Source organism: Phyllobates terribilis, unplaced genomic scaffold (genome assembly GCF_046119375.1).
Source record: "Phyllobates terribilis strain yellow unplaced genomic scaffold, ASM4611937v1 Scaffold_1__5_contigs__length_1240528914, whole genome shotgun sequence".
Lineage (NCBI taxonomy): Eukaryota > Metazoa > Chordata > Amphibia > Anura > Dendrobatidae > Phyllobates > Phyllobates terribilis.
In genome coordinates this window covers 189,242,692-189,267,589 of record NW_027362761.1, presented here as the reverse complement: position 1 = coordinate 189,267,589, position 24,898 = coordinate 189,242,692, and the positions used below count along the sequence as shown (strand labels likewise).

The 24,898-nt window shown below is 43.2% G+C and overlaps 1 protein-coding gene across 9 annotated transcripts in view; it reads left to right on the top strand.

The window, feature by feature from the left end:
* The window catches only part of PRUNE2 (prune homolog 2 with BCH domain), a 595,812-nt gene that overhangs the window by 377,039 nt on the left and 193,875 nt on the right, over nt 1-24,898 (top strand). For all 9 annotated transcript variants that reach the window (XR_012314194.1, XR_012314187.1, XM_073670747.1 and 6 more), the window contains exons 7-9: nt 8,431-8,589; nt 11,301-15,723; nt 17,415-18,150. Coding sequence is in view for 7 of the 9 variants with exons in the window: in XM_073670747.1 (XP_073526848.1) it covers nt 8,431-8,589; nt 11,301-15,723; nt 17,415-18,150 (5,318 nt within the window). In the remaining 2 variants the exon portion in view is untranslated. The remainder of the gene's footprint in view (nt 1-8,430; nt 8,590-11,300; nt 15,724-17,414; nt 18,151-24,898) is intronic.

The window sequence follows — 24,898 nt, the reverse complement described above, 5'->3', positions numbered from 1 at the left end:
TGGGGCTGAGGCAGGGTTAGGGAGTTCAGTGGGAGAGTTCAGCCAGGAGGGCTGACAGGGAGCTGTGGCTCCGGCTGGGCCCAGCTCCTGGGCCATGCCAGAAGTAGAGACAGAGAAGAGAAGCAGCTATGGGAAGAAACATCAGGAGCTCTGTGGGAGCAGTGTTACAAGGAGTCAGGGGCTGGCAGCTGCAGAGCTCGCCCTGACTGAGAAGATTTCTTACCGGACCCGGAGTCCGAGGCTGTGGGGACTAACTCCTACCCAGCAGCAGAATCCGTCAGGCAGGGGATTTCAGGTCCTCTGGCCAAGAAACCCGAAGGCACGGTCACACGCATGGGACCAGCACCGCCGTCGTGGAGCGGAAGCTACTAGAAGGCCCCGAGTCACCGGCCATACGGGTGAGCACCACACGGTACACTCAGGGACGTGGGCTACTTATACCCGCTTCTAGCAAGGTAGCCAGAAGAGTACAGTTAGTTTGGGAGGCCTACAACTCCGCCTGGCCAGGGGAGATCCCATCTGCTCAAGGACTGACCAGGCCCCAATCGCTAGCCAGTACTCCGGGAGGGTCTATCGTTGTCACCAGTAAAGACCCTGAACTACACCGTACCGTCTCTGAGTGGTCCCTGCTACCCCCATCATCCACGTCGGCTGCCCTGAGGCCATACCCCTCCCGTTGGGGGTTATACCATCCACGCTGCACCATCCTTCCACCGGCCTCAGCGGTCTGCCCTGCAGCGGCAGCTCCATAGCTGCATTCAACGGGTGGCGTAGTCGTCCTACATCTACTGCTAATACATCGCCGCTCAGTTTGACTCCCTGGGCACGGACCGGGTCACCGCCACGAGACTACAACCCTCAACAGATCCGGCTCCGGGTAAGCTCCCGCATGCGCAACGCAGCGCGACACAGGCCCAGGGGCGCGTCAACTTTTGGCGTAGTCGGCAGGATACCGTGCCCGCAACCACCGGGTACTGCGTGCCTGAAAAAGAGACTTTTAAACTAACCTGTGGTGAAGATTCCCGCCATCCGGCGCCATTTTCAGCCTTCTTCCCGCCTTCCGTGGAGTTTTCCCGCCGTTGGACGCCATCTTGAAGACGCCGCGCGGGAAGAAGAGGGGCGTGGACTCCGAAAGCGCGCGAGAACTGAAGCCCCGCCTCACGTCCGGACGTTCCGTAAGGTCCTGGAAGGAGCCCAGCAGACGCCGACGTCACAGGAGCGCGACGGAAGGTCCTCAACCCTGACGATCCACTGCGGAGCCGCGGCCTACGGAAGAGGATCATCGCAAGGTAGGCCACGGTCCACTGGGGGGGAGGAAGATGTCGGATACGGAGGAGAGCTTCACTGCCTCAACCCCCGCCAGCGCCAGCGCTGCTGCAGTCATGCCTTTCACCATGCCCTATATCCCGGGGGCAGCCTGGCTACCCCAGTACTCAAGGGAGTCACATACCCTGCATGACTTTAGAGAAAAGCTGGATAGCCTCTTCCAGGTGTACCCCCTCACAGAGGAGCAAAAAGTGAGCATCCTGGTGGCCCAATTAACCGGGGCAGCCCAAAGGGAGGTAAAGTCCTGGCCACCTGGGAGGAGGACTGTCGCAGAGATACTAACCCAGCTAACCGAGGAGGAGCTGCAGTACTACCAATACGAGGAAAGCCAAGAGGACCCGGACGGGTCTGAGGACTACCCTCAGGAGGGAGCACAAAGAGGACATAGCTACTGAAGGGAAGTAGCGTGAATAAAGAGCTGTAAATAGTTACCCGTAAGGGTACAAGGACTGCTGCTAATTAAAATATGGTCCCCGTTGGGATTAGTGAATTGTTCCCCATGTGCCCCTATCTTAAACCAGGCTGAGGACTGTGAGCAGCCATTCCTTATCCCCACTGGCCGAGGACTGAGAGCGGCCATATCCTGTAAATAATTATGTGTTTCTAGTAATTTATGGGAGTCTTTGGTGGATTTACCGGGAATCCTTTGTACATGGTTGGAGCGTAACCCAGGAATGGACTAAAGACTGTTAAGGACTCGGGGCAGGACAGACCCCTACCTGGTTACCTCTCCCTGTTTTGGTGAAATGGACACCTTGCTTTTCTTCAAAGACTGCACCCGGTTGTGGACACGCCGTAACCATCTTTATGTGTTTTTCTTATTGTATTATTATTGTTTATACCTTGTTATGTTTTTCTAAAAATATGTTTAGTCCCGGAGTACTAAATTTCACTAGGGGGGAATGTGGCACCCCAGGGGTCTGGTTTCCACAGTAACGGCAATGTTATGTCTGAGAGCAGGTTGGAGGTCTCTTGGTCAGGAATCCTATGCATGCCACACCTCCTGCCCAGTCCTGGGAGGGGAAGAACTTCCCCTATATAAACCTGGGGCTGAGGCAGGGTTAGGGAGTTCAGTGGGAGAGTTCAGCCAGGAGGGCTGACAGGGAGCTGTGGCTCCGGCTGGGCCCAGCTCCTGGGCCATGCCAGAAGTAGAGACAGAGAAGAGAAGCAGCTATGGGAAGAAACATCAGGAGCTCTGTGGGAGCAGTGTTACAAGGAGTCAGGGGCTGGCAGCTGCAGAGCTCGCCCTGACTGAGAAGATTTCTTACCGGACCCGGAGTCCGAGGCTGTGGGGACTAACTCCTACCCAGCAGCAGAATCCGTCAGGCAGGGGATTTCAGGTCCTCTGGCCAAGAAACCCGAAGGCACGGTCACACGCATGGGACCAGCACCGCCGTCGTGGAGCGGAAGCTACTAGAAGGCCCCGAGTCACCGGCCATACGGGTGAGCACCACACGGTACACTCAGGGACGTGGGCTACTTATACCCGCTTCTAGCAAGGTAGCCAGAAGAGTACAGTTAGTTTGGGAGGCCTACAACTCCACCTGGCCAGGGGAGATCCCATCTGCTCAAGGACTGACCAGGCCCCAATCGCTAGCCAGTACTCCGGGAGGGTCTATCGTTGTCACCAGTAAAGACCCTGAACTACACCGTACCGTCTCTGAGTGGTCCCTGCTACCCCCATCATCCACGTCGGCTGCCCTGAGGCCATACCCCTCCCGTTGGGGGTTATACCATCCACGCTGCACCATCCTTCCACCGGCCTCAGCGGTCTGCCCTGCAGCGGCAGCTCCATAGCTGCATTCAACGGGTGGCGTAGTCGTCCTACATCTACTGCTAATACATCGCCGCTCAGTTTGACTCCCTGGGCACGGACCGGGTCACCGCCACGAGACTACAACCCTCAACAGATCCGGCTCCGGGTAAGCTCCCGCATGCGCAACGCAGCGCGACACAGGCCCAGGGGCGCGTCAGGTTCACTTTATGTACCCTGCTGCAACAGTTAGTTTTATTAGGCAGTGTTGTCATCTTTGTTGTCATCATCAATTGCACACTGGATGTCAGCCTGGTTTCCTGCCTGTGCCTGGAGTAACTCAATGTTCCTTTCCATATCCATCTGCTGTTACTCCTCCTCCTCTCCTCCAGATGCTACTGCAGATAACATACTTGAGGGTCCCCAACAGCTAAAGGGCAACAGTGGACATGTAGAAGTTGCTGCATGACATTGTTGACACTATATGCTGATCGTACAGATGCCACAACAGATGCAGCATTCCAATGTATTGGAAAGTTGCAAGTCAGGTAGACAATTCTATTTTTACAAAGTATGGAGGGTGTTTACAAAACATGGCCAGACACTGTCCTGACCATGGCCACCATCTTCTTCAAGCAGGTTTCTTTAAGAAATTTGTACAATTAAATTTAGTATGTGCACTGTGCAAAGAGCATGAGTTACTTTGCTGCCACAATGTTCTGAGCATAGTCACTTACAACAATGCTTAGTTGCAGTTGACGGGAAGCCACCCACCGTGAGATTTTCTGTTTCATGCATAGGAGCAAATTGTCCGCTGTATGGCTTTGTCTCCCATTGTCACAAACTGTAAAACAGCTTGGCAGTGCTTACAAAAACAAAAAGACTACAGAGAGTGGACGCAATGATGGGTAGTGTTGAGCGAATTTGCAAATGACAGCGTGGCAAATCAGGGATGTTCATGGGCGGAGCCGTTTTTTTTGCGCGAACAAGTCGGAACTCCGCAAACGAACATGAATTTGAAATGCCGAACAAATTTGTTCAACACTAGAGATGGGTTGATGTTCATTGAGGAGGATGTTGGGGAGGTATAAGAGGAAGTGAATAAGTGTTTCCTGGCATAGGAACCAGACTTAGCACTGCTCAATCATGGAGGCTTCACCTCCTGTCCTGTGGTGCACTCCTATCAGCTAAAACATTGACCCAAGACATGAAGTACATGTACCTCACTTGTCCATAATTGCAGCACAATGTGTCAACAGTGCAGTGAACTTTTGAGCTCAATGCCAAATCTAGAGTACACCCATATTCTCATGCATGTGACAGCACATATCCCTTTCTGCAAGATATAATGGTGGCGGAGTATCTTAAGGTGAGACGGAGCTCATGCCATCATTTCTGAAAAGGCAGTGATACTGCAGTGACTACACCACAAAAAACTTGACCAGTTGGGAGTTGAGTTGGTACACAAGTAATTGTCTGGGAAGATATGGTTGGTTTTTGGCCAGTGGCCACACAATCAGGTAGATATATTTGATGATTTGAGTTTGACAAGCAATAGAAGATGACGATCACACTGACCAGGTTCAGTATCGTTTGAGGATGCAGCCTGGCTATCAGAAAGACAACCGCAAGAAAAAGGGGTGTGAGGACAGCTTGAGCCTTGCTCACATTGCAAGCAAGTTTGCTTTTCCCAAATAAGCAGGTGATGTTGCTTCATGTGCTGATGGAGAGCTATAGTTCCTATTAAAAAAAAAAAAAAAAGCATGATCAAAGGACACAAGCCCATTTAGTTTTTCAAAAAGACAAATACTTGCTGGATGGTGAACTTTCTGGACTGGTTCCACCAGTCAGTCCTTATAATAATCCAGAAAGAGATAGTGTCAAATCCATGAAATGAATACATCAGCTGTAGGTACAACCAGCACTTCATGGAGACTTCATGGAAAGGAAGTTGGTGTGCAAAAATGCACCTGTTGTGACATTTCGGGGGCAGACCCCTTTTCAAGCAAAGAGTTTATAATAAGAAAAATAATAGCAACTTTTTGAAAAACTATATGGACTTGTATCCTTTCATCATGCAATTTTTTTGAATGTGTCTAATTTGGGTTTGGGAGCCAGCTTATCTGCATTTTTTACACAGCTGTTACGTCACTGTCCATTTGTTTGTTCGAGCTATAGTTCCTAGCCTATTTGAACTGGGACATCCACAAAATATTTTTCTCCTGCAAAGCCGGCTCACTGCTAAAGTTTGTCTGCTAGCAACGTGGAATAGAATTCCCACATCTGAGATGCTCACAAGTAGGACTCACCACTACCAATACAATGACCACAGCTTTCAGGTGCTGTTGTGCCTGTAATTGCTGTTGAGCCAGTAATTGTGTCAACACCTGCTCCAAAGCTGATCACATAACAAGTAGCTCTGTCCCAGTAATATATTTTAGCCGGACATCAGGTCCTCTCTTAATCGCCAATGCCACGACACTCCTCTGATAACATCAACTCCTCAGCACCTCAGTCTGATTCCCAGGCCCTGTCCACCATACAACTCTATCAATACACGATGCTCCTAATTCATTTAGAGGTGTGTACTCATTGAAGAATCAGGAGCATCTGACTCCAGCACGCCCGGTTTTGATGAAACTGGGCAACATTGTCTGTAGTATTTGTCCTGTTTTATGGCTATCTCACCCTACGGCCACGGCCCCACTATCAGTATTCGGTCAGTATATTTTCTCAGGAGTGGGAGCCAAAACCAGCTGAGGAACAATCAGAGAAAAGGTATAATAGAAACAAGTCACCAATTCTGCATTTATCACCCACTCCTGGTTTTGTCTCCCTCTTCTGAGAAAAAATACTGACCAAATACTGATAGTGGGGCCATGGCCTAACTCTTTTGCTAAGCTGTGAGGTGTGACATCTTCTCATTATCAAGATTCACTGCAAAATGGTTGCTGTGTTCCCTACCTCAGCTTTTATACAGTCTATGATAGTGCATTCTAACTGCCTGTGCTATTCCATGTGATGTGATAGCTGCAAGACATTAAGGGGAAGACCAGTCACGCCCAAATCATGTGAACCTTCTCTGGCTGAAGCAAATTTCTGAATTGGGTAGAATAGAGACAGGAATTTTTCACAGTTCCTATGGATTTAATCACACATTCTTCAAATACGCTGAGTCAAGCTAATTTAAAAGAAATAAACAAAATTTTGATTTGATTCGCATTGAATTGATTCACTCAGCATTATTTAACCTCTTTATGACCTTGCGATTTTCCATTTTCGTTTCTTTCTCCCCTTCTTTCAAGAGCCATACTTTTTTATTTTTCTGTCAATATAGACGTTGATTTTACCGTATAGTGTACTGGAAAACGGGAAACAAATTCCAAGTGCGGTAAAATTACAAAAAAAGTGCAATTCCACAATTGTTCTTTGCTTTTTTTTATTTATCATGTTCACTGTATGGTAAAACTGATCTGGAAATATGATTCTCCAGGTCAGTACGAGTACGTAGATACCAAACATGTATGGGTTTTGTTTATTTAAGTGGTGAAAAAAAATTCTGGAATTTGTAAGAAAAAAAATGTTTGCTTATGTCCCTATCTTCCGAGACCCGTAGCGTTTTCATTTTTGAGGATCTGGAACTGGGTGAGGGTCTATTTTTTGCGGCTTGACCTGATGTTTTGATTGCCTCTTATCGTATCTTACTGCAATGTTGCGACAGCAAAAAAAATTGTAATTCTGGAATTTTAATTTCTTTTCTCATTACGCCGTTTACCAATCGGATTAATTGTTTTTATATTTTGATAGATTGGACATTTCTGAATGCAGTGATACCAAATATATGTATTTTTTATTGTTTTACTTTCAATGGGCCAAAAGAGGGTGATTTTAACTTTTGTATTTTTTTTAATTATTTTTAAAAAACTTTTTTCACACTTTTTACTGATTTCAATAGTCCCCTTAGAAGACTTGAAGCTGCGATTGTCTGATCACTTGTGCTATACATAAAAGTACTTCAGCGAGGAAGAATGTCAGCTTGGCGTGCAAGCCCACATCAAAGGCAGGGACACGACCTTTGACATAAATATACATCAGAGGTCGTGAAGGGGTTAATATTAATCCATTAAATGTAACTGTATTCCCCTCCTATATCTATGTTGCCTAATAGCCAGAGACATATTGATACATGACTGATAAATATTCTGTATCAAGTACAATTCAGGCACCTGGTAGGAGGCCAGGAAAATGTTCTACTGATCTGTATTTTGCTGACTTGCTGGCCATTGAGAGGTTTTAGGAAATCAGGGAATTAATTCACCACATTTGAACTTCGCTCTTCCATTGCCTCTAAGAAAAGAGAATCTCACCACATTTTCACTCATTCTGATGGAATAACAGTAAACATTCCTCCCTGTAATACTTGGGGAAATAATCTGATTTTCTAATGATATTTATATGAGAAAAGTCTTATAATTTCATCTAATGTCACTAAGTAACTTAAGGGAATCTGTCAGTAGGATTAACCCTCCTAAACCCTCTATATGGGCATGTAGGTCATAGGAAGCTGAAGAAAATGATACCTTGATATCTGCAGTCTGATGTTTTATTCCTGAGAAATCCACATTTTTTTCTTACATATAAAAGAGTTGTTAAGCTCTATGGGCTGGACCTAGATCTCCCTGAGAATCTGCCTCCAGAGCTTATTATAAATGAAAGGGGACATTACCAGTGTGAGACAAGTTAGTAACACAGAACAGTAGAACTGAACTTTGTCTTCTTACAAAAACATTTGCTGCAGCTCTCACAGCTCTGCAGTATTGTAACACTATTACAACCCTGCATTTAAATAAAATAGGGTTTTTAGTAACACTGTTTTTGATCAAAAAATAACATATCATGATGGGATGGCTTTTATTCTATTTTTGATCAAAACCAGTGTTACTAAGAACCCTATGTTATTTAAATGCACTTTTGCTTTCTACTTAATTAGTTTCAGCATGTTCATTATGTTCATTTTGTTTCTTGTTAAAATGAGTCACATTTACTTTAGCCGTTTGGAATATAGTTGTGTAAATAACCATCAGATAAGATGGATGTGGTGTAAGGAAGAGAGAAGTCTCTGCCATTTCTAATTCAGTAAGTTAGGCCAAACTTATGATGGCATATGTCATTTTGATATACTTGGAGTAACTGACACCATTTTTTATTCCTAATTGTTAACAGCCTACAACGGTAATTGTAAATTTCCTTCACTGACTTCCATAAATGTATTAAGTCATGGTTATAGATAGAGTCTAGTGTTCATGTCTTACATACATCTCAGTGAACTGTTTTCTTTTCATTACTACCAGGACTTAATGAGCTACAGGAACATCATTGGTGATCTGAAGATATTTCTTGATAAATACGAGTTTGACATACTTATTCTTTTGGCCAGCTACTCATCAGGCGATCAGGCAACAAGACAACAAATAGCTGTCTATTCGGAGAACCCCGAATTATGTAACCAAGTAAGAGCTGATTTCATTTCTAAAGTACTGTAACTATTATGTGCTTTGAATTTTATTTTGGTGTATGTACATATATAGTTCACAGTGCTGCTGTTTGTTACTCGATTTTATTGTTATAGGGGTTGTTTTACTATAACAAACCCAATTATGATTGCTGAATATTGCAGTAGATCATCTGTGGTGTACAGAGTAAAAGAATATTGTAGCTCACCCTAAATAACCGGCATGCATGGCAAGGTTCAGCATGGTAAAATCTATAGACATTTTTTTTAACTTATATTACAAATACATGGGCCATAAGACAAAGCACCATAAAGGAAGGGTTTTACACTGTTACACATTTCAGTCTGGTGCCTTGTAAAGTCACCAGCATTTTGCCACCTAATCTGAGAGCAGTATAATATAGAGACTAAGACCCGGATTCCAGCAATGTATCACTTACTAGGCTGCTTGTAAACCTGTTTCCAGGTGTTCCTTTAAGTTCATGAGCTCTGCATAACCCCACCTCTACCACTGGATTCGCTGCTTTCAGCCTATGCACAGTGTACACAGAAAATTACCAATCAGTGGTGTGGGTGGAGTTATACTGACCTCAACATATATGGTAGAGCTACAGCAGATAAAACATTGATTTAAAAAAAATTTCAACACACAGTCTAGTAAGTGATACACTGTCTCTGCCCCTATATCATGCTGCTCCAAGATGGAGTAGCAAAAACCTGGTGACAGATTCCCTTTAAAAAATCCAGGCCCAGAAAAAAAACACAAAAGTGCCAGCAAACTAAGACTGTTGAGAAAATCCAGCATTTCTGGACATACTCTCTTAAACAGCTTTCATAGTTCGCTCCAGCATTTTCCATGATTCAATCTCACACTAGACAGGCTATCTGTTAATTTTTATATACATTATGTTGCACTATATTATGCAGCTATAATGTAACCTCTGAGTTCTAGACATCTTATGTGTTGTACTCAATTCTACATTTATTTCTAATTACATGTAAAGTATCATAGTCATATGTTTGCATACAGTACAGACCAAAAGTTTGGACACACCTTCTCATTTAAAGATTTTTCTGTATTTTCATGAGTATGAAAATTGTACATTCACACTGAAGGCATCAAAACTATGAATTAACACATGTGGAATTATATACCTAACAAAAAAGTGTGAAACAACTGAAAATATGTCTTATATTCTAGGTTCTTCAAAGTAGCCACCTTTTGCTTTGATGACTGCTTTGCACACTCTTGGCATTCTCTTGATGAGCTTCAAGAGGTAGTCACCGGAAATGGTCCTCAAACAATCTTGAAGGAGTTCCCAGAGATGCTTAGCACTTGTTGGCCCTTTTGCCTTCACTCTGCGGTCCAGCTCACCCCAAACCATCTCGATTGGGTTCAGGTCTGGTGACTGTGGAGGCCAGGTCATCTGGCGTAGCACCCCATCACTCTCCTTCCTGGTCAAATAGCCCTTACACAGCCTAGAGGTGTGTTTGGGGTCATTGTCCTTTTGAAAAATAAATGATGGTCCAACTAAACACAAACCGAATGGAATAGCATGCCGCTGCAAGATGCTGTGGTAGCCATGCTGGTTCAGTATGCCTTCAATTTTGAATAAATCCCCAACAGTGTCACCAGCAAAGCACCATCACACCTCCTCCTCCATGCTTCACGGTGGGAACCAGGCATGTAGAGTCCATCCGTTCACCTTTTCTGCGTTGCACAAAGACACGGTGGTTGGAACCAAAGATCTCAAATTTGACTCATCAGACCGAAGCACAGATTTCCACTGGTCTAATGTCCATTCCTTGTGTTCTTTTGCCCAAACAAGTGTCTTCTGCTTGTTGCCTGTCCTTAGCAGTGGTTTCCTAGCAGCTATTTTACCATGAAGGCCTGCTGCACAAAGTCTCCTCTTAACAGTTGTTGAAGAGATGTGTCTGCTGCTAGAACTCTGTGTAGCATTGACCTGGTCTCTAATCTGAGCTGCTGTTAACCTGCGATTTCTGAGGCTGGTGACTCGGATAAACTTATCCTAAGAAGCAGAGGTGACTCTTGGTCTTCCTTTCCTGGGGTGGTCCTCATGTGAGCCAGTTTCTTTGTAGCGCTTGATGGTTTTTGCAACTGCACTTGGGGACACTTTCAAAGTTTGCCCAATTTTTCGGACTGACTGACCTTCATTTCTTAAAGTAATGATGGCCACTCGTTTTTCTTTACTTAGCTGCTTTTTTCTTGCCATAATACAAATTCTAACAGTCTATTCAGTAGGACTATCAGCTGTGTATCCACCAGACTACTGCACAACACAACTGATGGTCCCAACCCCATTTATAAGGCAAGAAATCCCACTTATTAAACCTGACAGGGCACACCTGTGAAGTGAAAACCATTTCTGGTGACTACCTCTTGAAGCTCATCAAGAGAATGCCAAGAGTGTGCAAAGCAGTCATCAAAGCAAAAGGTGGCTACTTTGAAGAACCTAGAATATAAGACATATTTTCAGTTGTTTCACACTTTTTTGTTAAGTATATAATTCCACATGTGTTAATTCATAGTTTTGATGCCTTCAGTGTGAATGCACAATTTTCATAGTCATGAAAATACAGAAAAATCTTTAAATGAGAAGGTGTGTCCAAACTTTTGGTCTGTACTGTATATACACGTATATGATATTTTTCTTTCAATCCATTAACCAACATCTTTGCATGTCATAGGTGTGCTGTGAATTGGAAGAATGCCAAAATCCTTTCCTTGATCTTGAGCCATCAGATTATGGGTGTGATCGTTTTTTTGTTTATCAACAAGACAGCCCTTTAGTAACTTGTGAGCAAGTGGCAGCAATCATCAAAGAAGCCATCAACAGAAGACGTATTGGTGTGGTTCCCAACAGCCGAACGTCCTCAACTGAAGCTGTTGCTGGTAGCGCACCTCTCTCACAGGGATCATCTGGTATTATGGAGCTTTATGGTTCTGATGTAGACCCTCAACAAAATCCATCAAACTTTCCAGATAATCAACAGGACATTAATGGATCAGTCCAGGCCCAAGTGGATATCAATGTTGACCTTGTGAGCCCAGATAGTGGCCTTGCAACAATAAGAAGTAGCAGGTCATCAAAAGAGAGCTCTGTTTTTCTCAGTGATGACAGTCCAGTCGCAGAGCTTGTAGGTCCTCATCACAATTTTGCTCCTGGAATGGATTCTTATAGTCCTATCCCAGAATGTGTAATTATTGAAGAAGAAACCCCATCCACTAGGAATAACAGTGATAATCTTGACCTCTTCAGCTTTGATCTAGTCCCTAATATGCGTTCTGAATCTTCATCACATTCTGCAGACTACTCTATGGCTGATGATTACTTTTTTCAGAGTGATTCCTCAGAAGGACAGCAAGCTACTGCTCAGAAAGAACATGACCAACCCCATTTCTACAGAAATGATGTACCTAACTGTTCAACCAAATTGTTAAATTCTAAATCTGGAAAGACTACATTGTTAGAGGTAGAAAATATTAGTTTAGTAGAGTTTGATGACAATTTCATGCATAGTCCTGAAAACCATGAGGATTTGTGTGACAAACATCCCAGTGTAAGTGATCTAGTTGAATTTAGTTCTCCTTTATCTTCTGATGTTCCTGGACATACAGAAGTTAAAATCCCTCCTACACCTATGAACAGTCTAGTGGAAAGTTCCCCACTAGACAATGGACCTCCAATTTTTTTTCCGGAAGATGTTATAGAGAAAATAAATGAAATAGGAGCTGCTGACATATCTCAGGTTAAATATTCCTACTGGTGGAATGGAGGGGAACAAAACTTAACACAAGAGGCCTTGCTAAATACCGATACCTGGAGTTCAAGTGAACATGAACCTGTGTTCAATAGCCCTGATTCATGGAAAGGTGAAAAGCAAAAAAACAATCATGGAGCTGGAAAAACAAATGGATCTTTTCATATGAAAGTACCTAATTGTCCTAATAGGCAGAATTATGATAACCCCGTGGAGCAGGAAAACAATACATTTTCAGATTTATGGAGCTCTAACCAACCCATAGAGTCAACATCAGATCCATGGTGTGGCTCTCCAGATAGCTATGGACAATGTACTAATAAACCATTTGATACATGGGATTCTTTGCACACGGCTAACCGTAAGAGATACTTTTCCAAAACAAATGAAGTAAGTGAAGTAACAAGTGACCTTTCTTTAGAATATACTCCTGATATAAATGATCAAAGTAACAGACTCGATCAAGAAATACTGGAAGCAGAGCTGCACTCAAAACAAAAATGTGACGCTCCGAATGGATACTCAAAATGCTTAAATCCTGATGGAGAGGAATCAAATGATTTAATACACATACAAAGAAACCTCTGTGTGTGGGATTTTGGTCAAGGTAAAGAGTCAAATATTCTTAAGGGAGAAATTGATTGGGAAGACCCATTTTTGTCTTATTCATGCATGGACTTTACAATCCCTGGCACAAGCAAAGACTGCATTGTTTCTCCTCCAGATACCAATTACTCAACGTCAGACTCAGTATCTTCTCCTTTGTACGAAGATGATATAAAGGATATTGAGAAGGCATGGGAAGAACAAAAAACTGAGCTTGTTAATGAAAATAAAGAGTTGACATTGGATAAAAGTAGCTCTTCAAATATAGAAAACATAAATAATTCTGTTGAAACTATAAATTCAAAAGTTCCACATAGGACATCTGATAAAATAGATGGAGTAAATGTCATGATAGAAAGAAGTGACCATATGAACAATCTGACACCCCGTTCATGGCAAAACTTTAGTCTTGAATATATGGAAGGGGAAGATTTAAAACAAGGTAGCAGAGATTTATCCAATGATGAAAATGTACCCAAAACGAGCTCCAATAATTCACCTGAGTTCCACTTTGCTAACAATGATATAGGTTATTTTTTACATTGTGATCCTCAGAGTTCTTCAGCAAGTAAAACACCAGATGATGTTCTCCTTAAAACTCATAAGCCATACGTAAAAGCCACTTCAGATAGAAAAGCAAGATTAAATGACCTTGATGATCACTCGTATGTTAGGCTACAAAGTATCAAACCACTTTCTCCTGATCTAATGAATAAGGTAGTCAATGTTTTCAGTGAACATCAGCTTGATGATATTAGCAAACCACATGAAGATTTGACTTCACACATGGTAGATCAAGAACCAGACATTTGGGAAACAGATTTGCCATATGACACAGAATCATCCTCTCTGAACACACCTGATGATTTAGATACTTTACAAGATGTCAATTTGTTAACCAAATCTCCAGTGTTAGGTGTCAGGGTAGGACGTGATGACTGTGACAAAAATATAAACTGTGTTATCCACTTATCCCCAGTCAATGACACCCATAGTCAGACCAACAATAAGTACATGTCACAGAATTCAGGTCCATTAAGTTCAGTGGCAAATAACACATGTAAGCCCTATATTCATGACAAAAGTTTTTGTACTAAACAGCAATCTCCGAATAGAAACATTGAAATAAAGGAAAATATATTATATGGTGACATCAATTGCAAACCTCTCATAGATACTACACATGCAGATGTTGTAGATACTATTGTACATGAAAATGTATTATCTTCCTCCCATAGTAACTATGCATCAGCTGATTTAAGTTTGGGTATATCTAATGTTAGTGTTGTACAAGATCTGAAAATTGACCCTTGTCATAAGGTAAATGTCCTCATTGGCTCTCCCAATTCTAGTTCACCAAGCCCAGAATTATCTGACAACTTAGGTCCAATACATGGTGACATTTTATATGGAAATAAAATAGACCATTCCTTAGTGACAAAGAATACCTATCACGACAATACAACGGATCCTGATAGTATTAACTCTTCTAACATATCATCTGGTATGATTAGTAAAGTTCCCCTGAATCTGGATATTTGGAACACACAAATTTGTGAAGATTCTGAATCTTCATCAAGTCCTGTGTCAAATGATGTACTTGACCATCCCAGCCCAATGGATAGTAATGTTAAAAACTATTTCCAGGAAAAGGTGCTGGATATGGAACCTCCTACTACATTCTTTAATGATACTCATTCCAGTTCAACTACACCTGGCACAGAAGAAGAAAGTTTGGAGGAGCAAGAAGATTGCTTTAAATATTATCCCTCAACAGAGTATAAAGTAATAAAGGGCACAGCAGAGTCTCTTAATAATCTTTCCGATGAACCAGAACAATCCAAACTGGATCCAAACAGTCTTGTCAATCTAAGTTGCCCTACTTTTAACAATTTGCACCCAGTTAATGGTGAGTATGAGAAAAATACCAAAATTGTAAACTCATCAGAAACTGAAGATAGAAATACTGAATTATTACATTGTTTGGGTGAAGAGGAAGACATATGTTCACAAATGTTCTACAAATCAAACTTGAACACCGTCTCAGATAATGAACCTGGTCCAAATGATGATATTGAAAGCCTAAGTCATGTCAATGTATTGTCATACAACACAGATTTTCTTGCTCATGCTTATGAGAGCAAAGCTCCAGGTGAAGAAGGTAACAATGATGCGTATGCTATGAGAAAATCATCAGACATTATAGACGATATCGAACAATCTCAGCTAGTCTTTGAAGATGATTTGTCTTCTGATGTTCTAGATCAACACAATGACATGGAAAGTAGCTTTGAGCACTGTGAAGCATTTACCAAAGATGGTCCTAATCAAACTGACTGTATCCCAGATGTCATAGAGGACTACACTCAACAATCCTCTCCATTCCTTTATGTAGAACCAGATCTATGGAACATGACAGAGAAAGCCTACTCTAAACAATCGGTGGGTGACAGTCTTGATGAACTTTATAGCTGTGAAAACATTTCTCTGACTTCCATTAGCCCAGATCTGTGCCAAGAATATGAATGCAGTCAAGCGTATCGAAAGTTTGGAAGAATGGGCACAGGCAATATTCCAAGGATAAGAGCACTATCTGAAAGTACAAAAGAAAGACAAGATACTGCTCATTGTGAAGAGACAAAAATATCACATTCTCTCCCGTCACTTGCATGTGATGACCATACTCCGAAGTCTTCCAACACTATTCAGAAAGTAGACTTGGCAGTCAACCCTACAGATTTTGGTAAGTGAGGTATTATTATTATTTTATTTAGCACCATTAATTACCCAGCACTTTACAGACACTATCATCATCATCATCCCTGTTCGGGCTCACAATCTAATGTGTATGTCTGGAGTGTGGGAGGAAACCCACGCAAACATGGGGAGAACATATAAACATCTATCACATGTCCTTAAATTTGAACCCAGGACCCGATCCAAAACAGCAGTGCTAACCACTGAGCCACCAAGCTGCCTATAGGTTACAATGATTGTGAAACTGATAGCTCTTTATTTTAATTCTAGCTTGATCTATAGCATCCAAAAAAGCCAAAACATTTTGACTAAAGACCATGATTTTTTTTTTTTTTTATAAGGTCAGGAAATTCTAACATAATACTTTCGGAACAACCAACATCTAACGTAATACTTCCTGAACATTAAACTTACATGACGTGTTTGGAAGCAAGATGTTTCACGACAAAGAGCTGAAACATATATACAGTAGAGGAAGAACTAGGATTGACATCTGCTGAGACGGGACACACGATTGACACATAAAGGGTAGCACAAATACATGTGTATTTCCAGCAGATGGCAGCACTGGTCCATTACAACATTCTAATGTTAATAACGGATTTACCATGATATTTAGGAAAAAGAAAATGCACTTCTATATTTAACTATCTTTATAGCAACGAGGAATTTTTTATTGGGGCACCACTGCTGATTTTTTCATTCCGAAATATCTATATATAATTTCCTATAAATATGACTAAAACAATTGTGAGGTAGTAAGTAGTCTTATCACCTCCATGAAAATGAGGACATACATTCCAGCACTTCAAATGTGCAGAGAGGCTCACATCTCTTCATTATTCAACAGATACTGATGTTATTAAAAAAAAACTACTCGCCTTCCCTGGACCATCCACCGCTACCTCTCTGGTAGTGCTCCTTCTCTTTTCTTACAAATAGTCCGCAGGTGACCATTCAGTCAATCAATGACTGCAGTAGAAATGCACAGTACTATGTCATCATGGCACAGTGCTGAGTGGTGAGGCCAGTAAAGTATGGCCAGGAACAGCTGTTTTCACTGATTGATTGCAGCGGTCACATGCTGGGAGCTTATGATTACAGACAAGGAGGACCACCAGATAGGCAGCGATGGATCGCTTGGCAAAAATATGGCCAGTATTGTTTATTTTATCATTTTATGACTTTTACAGGTGTTTTATTTATTTTCTCAAAAGTTGGATAACTTCTTTAATTCAGTGCCATTTTCTTTGAATTCTGAAGGGCCGAATATCTTAGCTACTACACTATTTTAATCAGAAATGGAAACCTAACAAAAGCCTAGTGGAGCCATTCTAAGTCAATGACATCTACAAGCTTTGGTAGCAGAACAGATCGATCATATTGTCCTGTACAACTGCAACTAAGAGGACATATCAACAGTAACTAGAATTCATATTTTAATGTAGGAAATCAAGTTTTTATAACAAATCTATTCTTCACGGTATAGATATTATCAACTGATTCACTACACAGATGACCAGTCATTGCAGAGAACTTGAGCACATAGTGCGATATGGTATGAATGCAAATGGGTAGAGACGAGGGGTTTATGGTGCAATTTATGGAAATTATCCTTTAGACATTATAACAGGCCACATCTATATATTTGACTATATATTTTGTTTTCCTTTCTAGAATCCAGTGGACTTCCAATAAAAGTTTGGAAACATGACGTTAAAGCAGACTTGGCAGTAGATAGCAATGATCCTTTATATCCGACCATAGATGGGTCAGATAGCAGCAGCATGGAGACCAAATCCCCTAGTAGGGTGGCATCTGAAAGTAAAATACACATTTTTTCATTCAGTGCCACTGGTGTGGTGCCTCAGCAAACAATGTCGGATACAGCTTATTCAGTGGAGTCTCCAGATACATTTCAGTCAATCTCCATGACAAATGGAAGTGAAAAGCAAATGAATCTGGGATCCGGATTCCAATCCTTTCAATTGGAAGAAAAAACTTCTATCCTACCTCAAAGGAGAGAGAGTAAAAAGAAATCAGAAGAAATCTCAGAACATGAGCACAGCTGGAGTATAATACTGAGCCAGACAGAGGCCTCCGATACCTCACCTGAAGACATTTTCTGTAGGGCAGAAACTACAGATTGTGATAAAGACTTGGGAGACATTTGCTATATGGAATCTGAAAGACAGGAGGGATATCAGACATTATTTAGGGAAACTGATTACACAGACCTTGAAGAAAGCTTCGAACTGTGTAAACTAGACGAGAGTGCCACCAAAGCACCGAGAGAAATAGATCATCAGTTCAAGTCACAAGAAGTATGGCTGCCGTTAAAGGTTCATTCTGAAGGTGGTGCACTTGCCAAGGATCTGACAACTGGCAGTGCTTCTGCTGCTGCTGATGAAAGGTAGGATGTATGCTTTTTTAGTTATACTACATAGTGTTGCAATGTGTGCATGCTTATTTTATTGCTAGGGGAATAGGTATCTGTCGGATCTTTTTTTCCCCTCCCATAAGGAAAGATTTGTGAGGTTCCTCAAACATATTAGATAATCAGTCAAGGATAATAATTGTGTTGATGTCGTCATCCTCGATGTTACCATCATCATGAAAACTTTGTTTTTAATCTTCTGCTATGCACCTTCGTGAATAAAGACTGTTCCCTCCTCTTTTCATGTTGATAATTTGGAATATACCTAGCTTTTCAGGAAAAAAACACTACCGTATGTTTAACTACCATGGTAGCAAGCACACAAGTTACTTTGTGGCACATCAGTTAAGAAGACTGATGTCAACTGATGATAAAAGTGGAGAACAAAGGGGTCTACAGAAAAAAAATATATAGAAAATTGAACACAGATCTCAAAAAGGAGGATAGGGTACAGGTAGAAACCAAAATTGTTATAAACCTTTAACCTTTTCAAGCTCCATGATGGATATATTCATCATGGAGCTTGTCAGGAAATTGAAGCAGGCTCAGAAGCAGAGCCTGCCCTACAGAGAGGGTAGATGCTGGCTATTATATATCTGCCTCTAATAGCAGCGATCAGCTGCTGTTGGCTTCTTAAATGCTGCTGTCAATCACTGATAGCAACATTTAAGCGCCGTGATCCGGCCTGGACATTAATTCGGGCACCCATTGGTCTCCTCACGATGCAATTGCAGGGAATCGATGGGTAGTTATGATAGTCGGAGGTCGGCTGAAAGCCCCCGTGCTTGTCATGTGATGTTTACTGTGATGTCCAGCCTGTGGCTGAGTGTTGTAGGAAACTGTTATTTTTATTATATACAGTAAGGGTATGTGCACACGATGCAGAAATGCTCAGGATTTTTTCCTGAGCATTTCTGCATCTCCCTGGCAGGAAAAAACGCATGCGGATTGTACATGCGGATTGTACATGCGGTTTCCTGCCAGGGACATGCGGAAATGAAGCGTTCTTCACTTGCATTTCCGCATGCGGGTTGACAAGCGCTTCCCAAGCAATTTTAGCATCACTTGGAAAGTGCTTGACAACTTCACACTATATAAATCCATGCAAACGGCATGGATTTATATAGTGTGTGAATGTCAAAAAATAAAAAATAAATATATACTTTACCCTCTGATGGCCCCCGGTGTCCTGTTTCGCTCGGTCCCGGCTGCCGGCAGTGAAGACTTTAGGACCTGCCGACGTCAGCGTCACGTGACCCGTCACATGACTCTGACGTCAGCGAAGGTCCTTCTTCATTCAACCCCGAAGTGCCGGGAACCAAGCAGGAGTGCAGCGCGGGCCGTCAGAAGGTAAGTATATATATATTTTTTTTATTTTATTCTTTTTTTTTTTAATGGTACCTGGGTCTGGATGAGACTCTCCTCTCCTCCACACCCGGGTACCATCCGCACATTAGACCGCACGGAATGCGCATCAACATATACAGTGATGCGGATTCCATGCGGTCTAATGCAAGTCAATGGCGGCAAAAAAGCAGCGTTTCCGCAAAATTAATTGACATGCTGCGGATTTTTGAGCGCAGCGTTTACGCTGCGGAAAAATCCGCATCATGGGCACAGCACATGCGGATTTCAATTGGGGAGCATTGCTGCCCTTCTACCATGCGTTTTTAATGCGTTTCCGCGGCGTTTACGCAACTGCAAAAACGCCGCGGAAACGCATTAAAAACGCATCGTGTGAACTCAGCCTAATACTTTTGTATTGCTGTATATAGTACAGGCAATAAACGCTTGCAGTTTCAAGTCCCCTAGGAGCCAAACAAATGAAGTAGAAATAGAAGTAAAAACTGTAAAAAATTAGGAAAAAAAATATAAAATTTTGATTCACACCCACCCCCCTTTTTCCAAAGGTTATAATAAAGAAATGTAAAAGATACATATTTGTTATCACTGCATGTAGAAAAATATAACAATCAATCAAAACATCACAATTGCGTTTTTTTGGTTGCTGCATTAGCACTAAAAAATGCAATATGATGCAATCAAACCATAGTATCTACCCCAAAATTGTATAAAATAAAAACACCAGCTCACCAAGCAAAAATTAAGCCCCCTCACAGCTTCATTGATGTTAATATAAAAAAGTTATGAGTCTCGAAAAATGACAACACAAACCAATTTTTTTTTTACAAAATTCTGAATTTTATTAAGCCAATAAAATGGTAAAAAAAACTATACTTGTTTGGTATCTCCGTAATTGTACTGACCTTGAGAGTCATGTTTCCAGGTCATTTTTACAGCGCAATGAACATCATAAAGCTCCAAAACAATGACGCCATCGAGTTTTTTTGACCATTTTACAGCACTTGGAATTTTATTGCCATTTTCCCTTACTGTAACACTGTGTTCCAAATTATTATGCAAATAATATTTTCTCAGATTTTCCCAAATTACCTATATGAATTGCAGTCATTGTAATTTTCCAGTCAAATAACTATTAGAGTACAATTGAAAGGTTTTTGTACAAACTGCCTATGATAACTGTATATTTTAAAAAAAATAAAAAACTCAAACAAAAACTCCCCTTATCTGGCCTGACCCCTCTACCTCCTGGTAGCAGCGGGCGTACGGGTGGCTTTGTGCACGGCCCGTACCCCTAGGGTCCCTTTCGCTTCTTGTTCCTGGAGCCTTTCCTGCTCCCTCTCCTCTCTTCTCTCCTTCCTCTCAGGCTCAGGCCTCCTGACTAGGCCCGCCTCTGGAGCAGAGCTCCTACAGAGCCTCTGCTCCTTTCACTTTCCTCCTCTGACTGAACTGACCCAGATCTAAGATGGTGTCTCTATTTTATACTCTCCCTGTCATGTGCTCCCAGGATCTACTTCCTCCACCCCATCCACTACATGGTTCCCCCTCTCTAGGTGGTTCCCCCCACTCCAGCCAGGGACCAGGGACTGTGCTCTCCCGTAGGAGCAATCTCGCCCTGTCCCCCGTAAATGTGGTGTAGTGAATGCAGGTGTTAGGGTCCTGAGCTGTACTCCTTCCTTACCTGAGAGTGAGGTACCACACCTCTGGATGAGATGCAATACCTCTGTGGCGACCGAACCCTCAGGGGCGCCACATATGCATGGCACCCCTCATCCTGGTATGCATGGCACCCCTCATCCAAGTATGCATGGCACCCCTCATCCAAGTATGCATGGCACCCCTCATCCTGGTATACATGGCACCCCTCATCCTGGTATGCATGGCACCCCTCATCCCTCTTCCTGGTATGCATGGCATCCCTCATCTCTCATCCTGATATGCATGGCACCCCTCATCCTGATATGCATGGCACCCCTCATCCCTTTTCCTGGTATGTATGGCACCCCAAAAAAAACCCAAAAAGGCCAAAGGTTAAAAATATGAAAAAGACGGGTATACAGTGCTGGCCAAAAGTATTGGCACCCCTGCAATTCTGTCAGATAATACTCAGTTTCTTCCTGAAAATGATTGCAATCACAAATTCTTTGGTATTATTCTCTTCATTTAATTTGCTTGCAAGGAAAAAACACAAAAGAGAATGAAGCAAAAATCAAATCATTGATCATTTCACACAAAACTCCAAAAAAGGGCCGGACAAAAGTATTGGCACCCTCAGCCTAATACCTGGTTGCACAACCTTTAGCCAAAATAACTGCGAACAACCGCTTCCGGTAATCATCAATGAGTTTCTTACAATGCTCTGCTGGAATTGTAGACCATTCTTCTTTGGCAAACTGCTCCAGGTCCCTGATATTTGAAGGGTGCCTTCTCCAAACTGCCATTTTGAGATCTCTCCACAGGTGTTCTATGGGATTCAGGTCTGGACTCATTGCTGGCCACCTGTCACGGGTGTGTCGCCACGAAGATCGTCACGATTACACAGCCTGACTTCCTGAAATATAATCCTTCATGGCCTGCCTCTCAGGACCAGAAAGGTTATACAACCTAGCTTTAGGTAACTTGGCCTCAGGGAGCAGTTTTACAGAACAGTCATACTCGCGATGAGGAGGTAGTTCCTGACACCCTTTCTCCGAGAATACATCCTCAAAGTCCGCCAGAAATGGAGGTAAGACCCAAGGAGTAACCGCACCGATGACCGTGTTCATGCAGTTTTTATTACAGAATTTACTCCATTGGCTTATCTCTCTGGTTTGCCAATTAATAACCGGGTTATGCTTAGTTAACCAAGGAAGGCCCAACACTATAGGAGTGGGAAGACCCTCCGACACGTAGCAAGACAACAGTTCTTTATGTATCACCCCCACTTGAAGTTTTACGTCATGCACAGCTTGCAAAAAACTTCCCTGACCGAGAGGCCTGGCATCGATCGAGAATATGGGGATGGGTTTAGCCAACTCACTCAATCGCATACCTTGAACCCGGGCAAACCGAGCATCAACCAGATTAGCCCCGGCCCCACTATCCAGAAGAACAGATATCCTCTCAGTTCTCGTACCCACCACCACCTCCGCCGGTACGAGAAACTGAGACGAACCTAGGGACGAAATACCTACTCCCAGATTGCCGTCCACCACACAACCTGGGATCAACAGTTTTCCGACGACTCTTCACTCTGCAAGGGACGGGATGGACACCCCCCAGTAAAATGTCCCTTTCTCCCGCAGAAGAAACACTCATCTGTCTATGGACTTTATTACGGACCTCCCTCCGTCTTCGGGTAAAACGGTCATACTCGTTTTAGTGGACAGGTTCAGCAAGATGGCACATTTTATCGCTCTTCCGGCTCTCCCTAATGCTAAAACTCTTGCGCAGGTGTTCATTGGGGAGATTGTGAGGCTTCACGGGGTACCCTCCGAGGTGGTGTCTGATCGGGGGTCTCAGTTTGTGTCCAAGTTCTGGAAGGCGTTTTGTGCACGGCGGGGGATGCATTTGTCATTCTCATCGGCTTTTCATCCTCAGACCAATGGTCAGACGGAACGTATGAACCAGAGCTTGGAGACATATCTCCGGTGTTTTGTGTCAGAGAACCAGGAGGACTGGGCTTCTTTCTTACCTCTGGCAGAGTTTGCTCTTAATAATAGGCGGAGCGAGTCCACTGGTAAGTCCCCGTTTTTTGGGGCATATGGTTTTCACCCCCAGTTTTGTACTTTCAGTAGGGGGGGCTCTTCGGGGGTTCCTGAGGAGGAACGATTTTCCTCATCACTCGCTTCAGTATGGAGAGGGGTGCTGAAGAATCTGAATACTATGGGGAACCGATACAAACGTATGGCTGATAGGAGGAGAGTGTCTGGTCCGGACCTTAGTGTGAACGATCGGGTATGGTTGTCTACCAGGAATATAAAACTTAAGGTTCCCTCCTGGAAACTGGGTCCCAGGTTCATCAGGCCGTACAGAATCAGTTCTATTATTAATCCGGTGGCATTCCGTCTTGACCTCCCCCCTACGTTTAAAATTCACAACGTGTTCCACAGATCGTTGCTTAAGAGGTATGTGGCACCGCTGGTACCGTCACCTTTACCTCCCCCTCCAGTGGTGGTCAAGGGTAACTTGGAGTTCCAGGTATCGAGGGTCATCGATTCACGCTTTAATCGCCGGTCCCTTCAGTACCTGGTTCATTGGAAAGGGTATGGTCCTGAGGAGAGGATGTGGGTTCCTGCGTCGGATATTAACGCAGACCGATTAGTTCGGGCCTTCCACACGACTCACCCGGATAAACCTGGCCCTGAGGGTCCGGAGGCCCCTCGTAGAAGGGGGGGTACTGTCACGGGTGTGTCGCCACGAAGATCGTCACGATTACACAGCCTGACTTCTCGCAGCTGACTTTTTGGTGCTTTGTGTTTTTTGGCAGTGAGGGAGTTAATTCTCTCTCTCTGTGTGCTAGACGAGGTCCAGCCTCGCCCAGCTGCAATCAATGCTGCTGTAGTGAGACTCCTTCAAATGCCTGCTGGTCTGTTAGGGAAGTGTCGGTGAAAGCATTTCATGCAGACTAACAGAGCGGATCGTGGTATTTGGAGTTTCAGAGATAAGTGTATTTGGAGTGTTTTTTCCCTTCCTCGCTTTATCATTTATCTCCTTTCCCATTGGTGTTCCCTCTGTTGTAGTTGTGTAGTTTTTGTATGCAAGGTGGTTTTGTTTTTTCCCTTGTACTGTCTCGTTCGTCTAAGTACTGTGTGTGGGCATATTATTACTTGTCCCCTTTTGTTGTGATCGGGGTCCTTCTCAGGACTAGATTACTTAGGTGCAGGGATCCTCAGGAGGTAGGGGTTACGCTGGCGGCCTGGACCTCTGTACCTTTAACAGTACCTCCAGGTTGAGGGATTAGTCAGGGCCCCAGCTTAGGGTCAGCTTAGGCCCCCTACCTCCAGTATACAGAGACAGCGTGACACCACCTTAGAAGTCTCCAGTGCTTTCTCTAAAACCATTTTACAGTGCTTTTGGAAGTGTGTTTTGGGTCATTGTCCTGCTGGAAGACCCATGACCTCTGAGGGAGACCCAGCTTTCTCACACTGGGCCCTACATTATGCTGCAAAATTTGTTGGTAGTCTTCAGACTTCATAATGCCATGCACACGGTCAAGCAGTCCAGTGCCAGAGGCAGCAAAGCAACCCCAAAACATCAGGGAACCTCCGCCATGTTTGACTGTAGGGACCGTGTTCTTTTCTTTGAATGACTCTTTTTTTTTCCTGTACAATCTATGTTGATGCTTTTTCCCAAAAAGCTCTACTTTTGTCTCATCTGACCA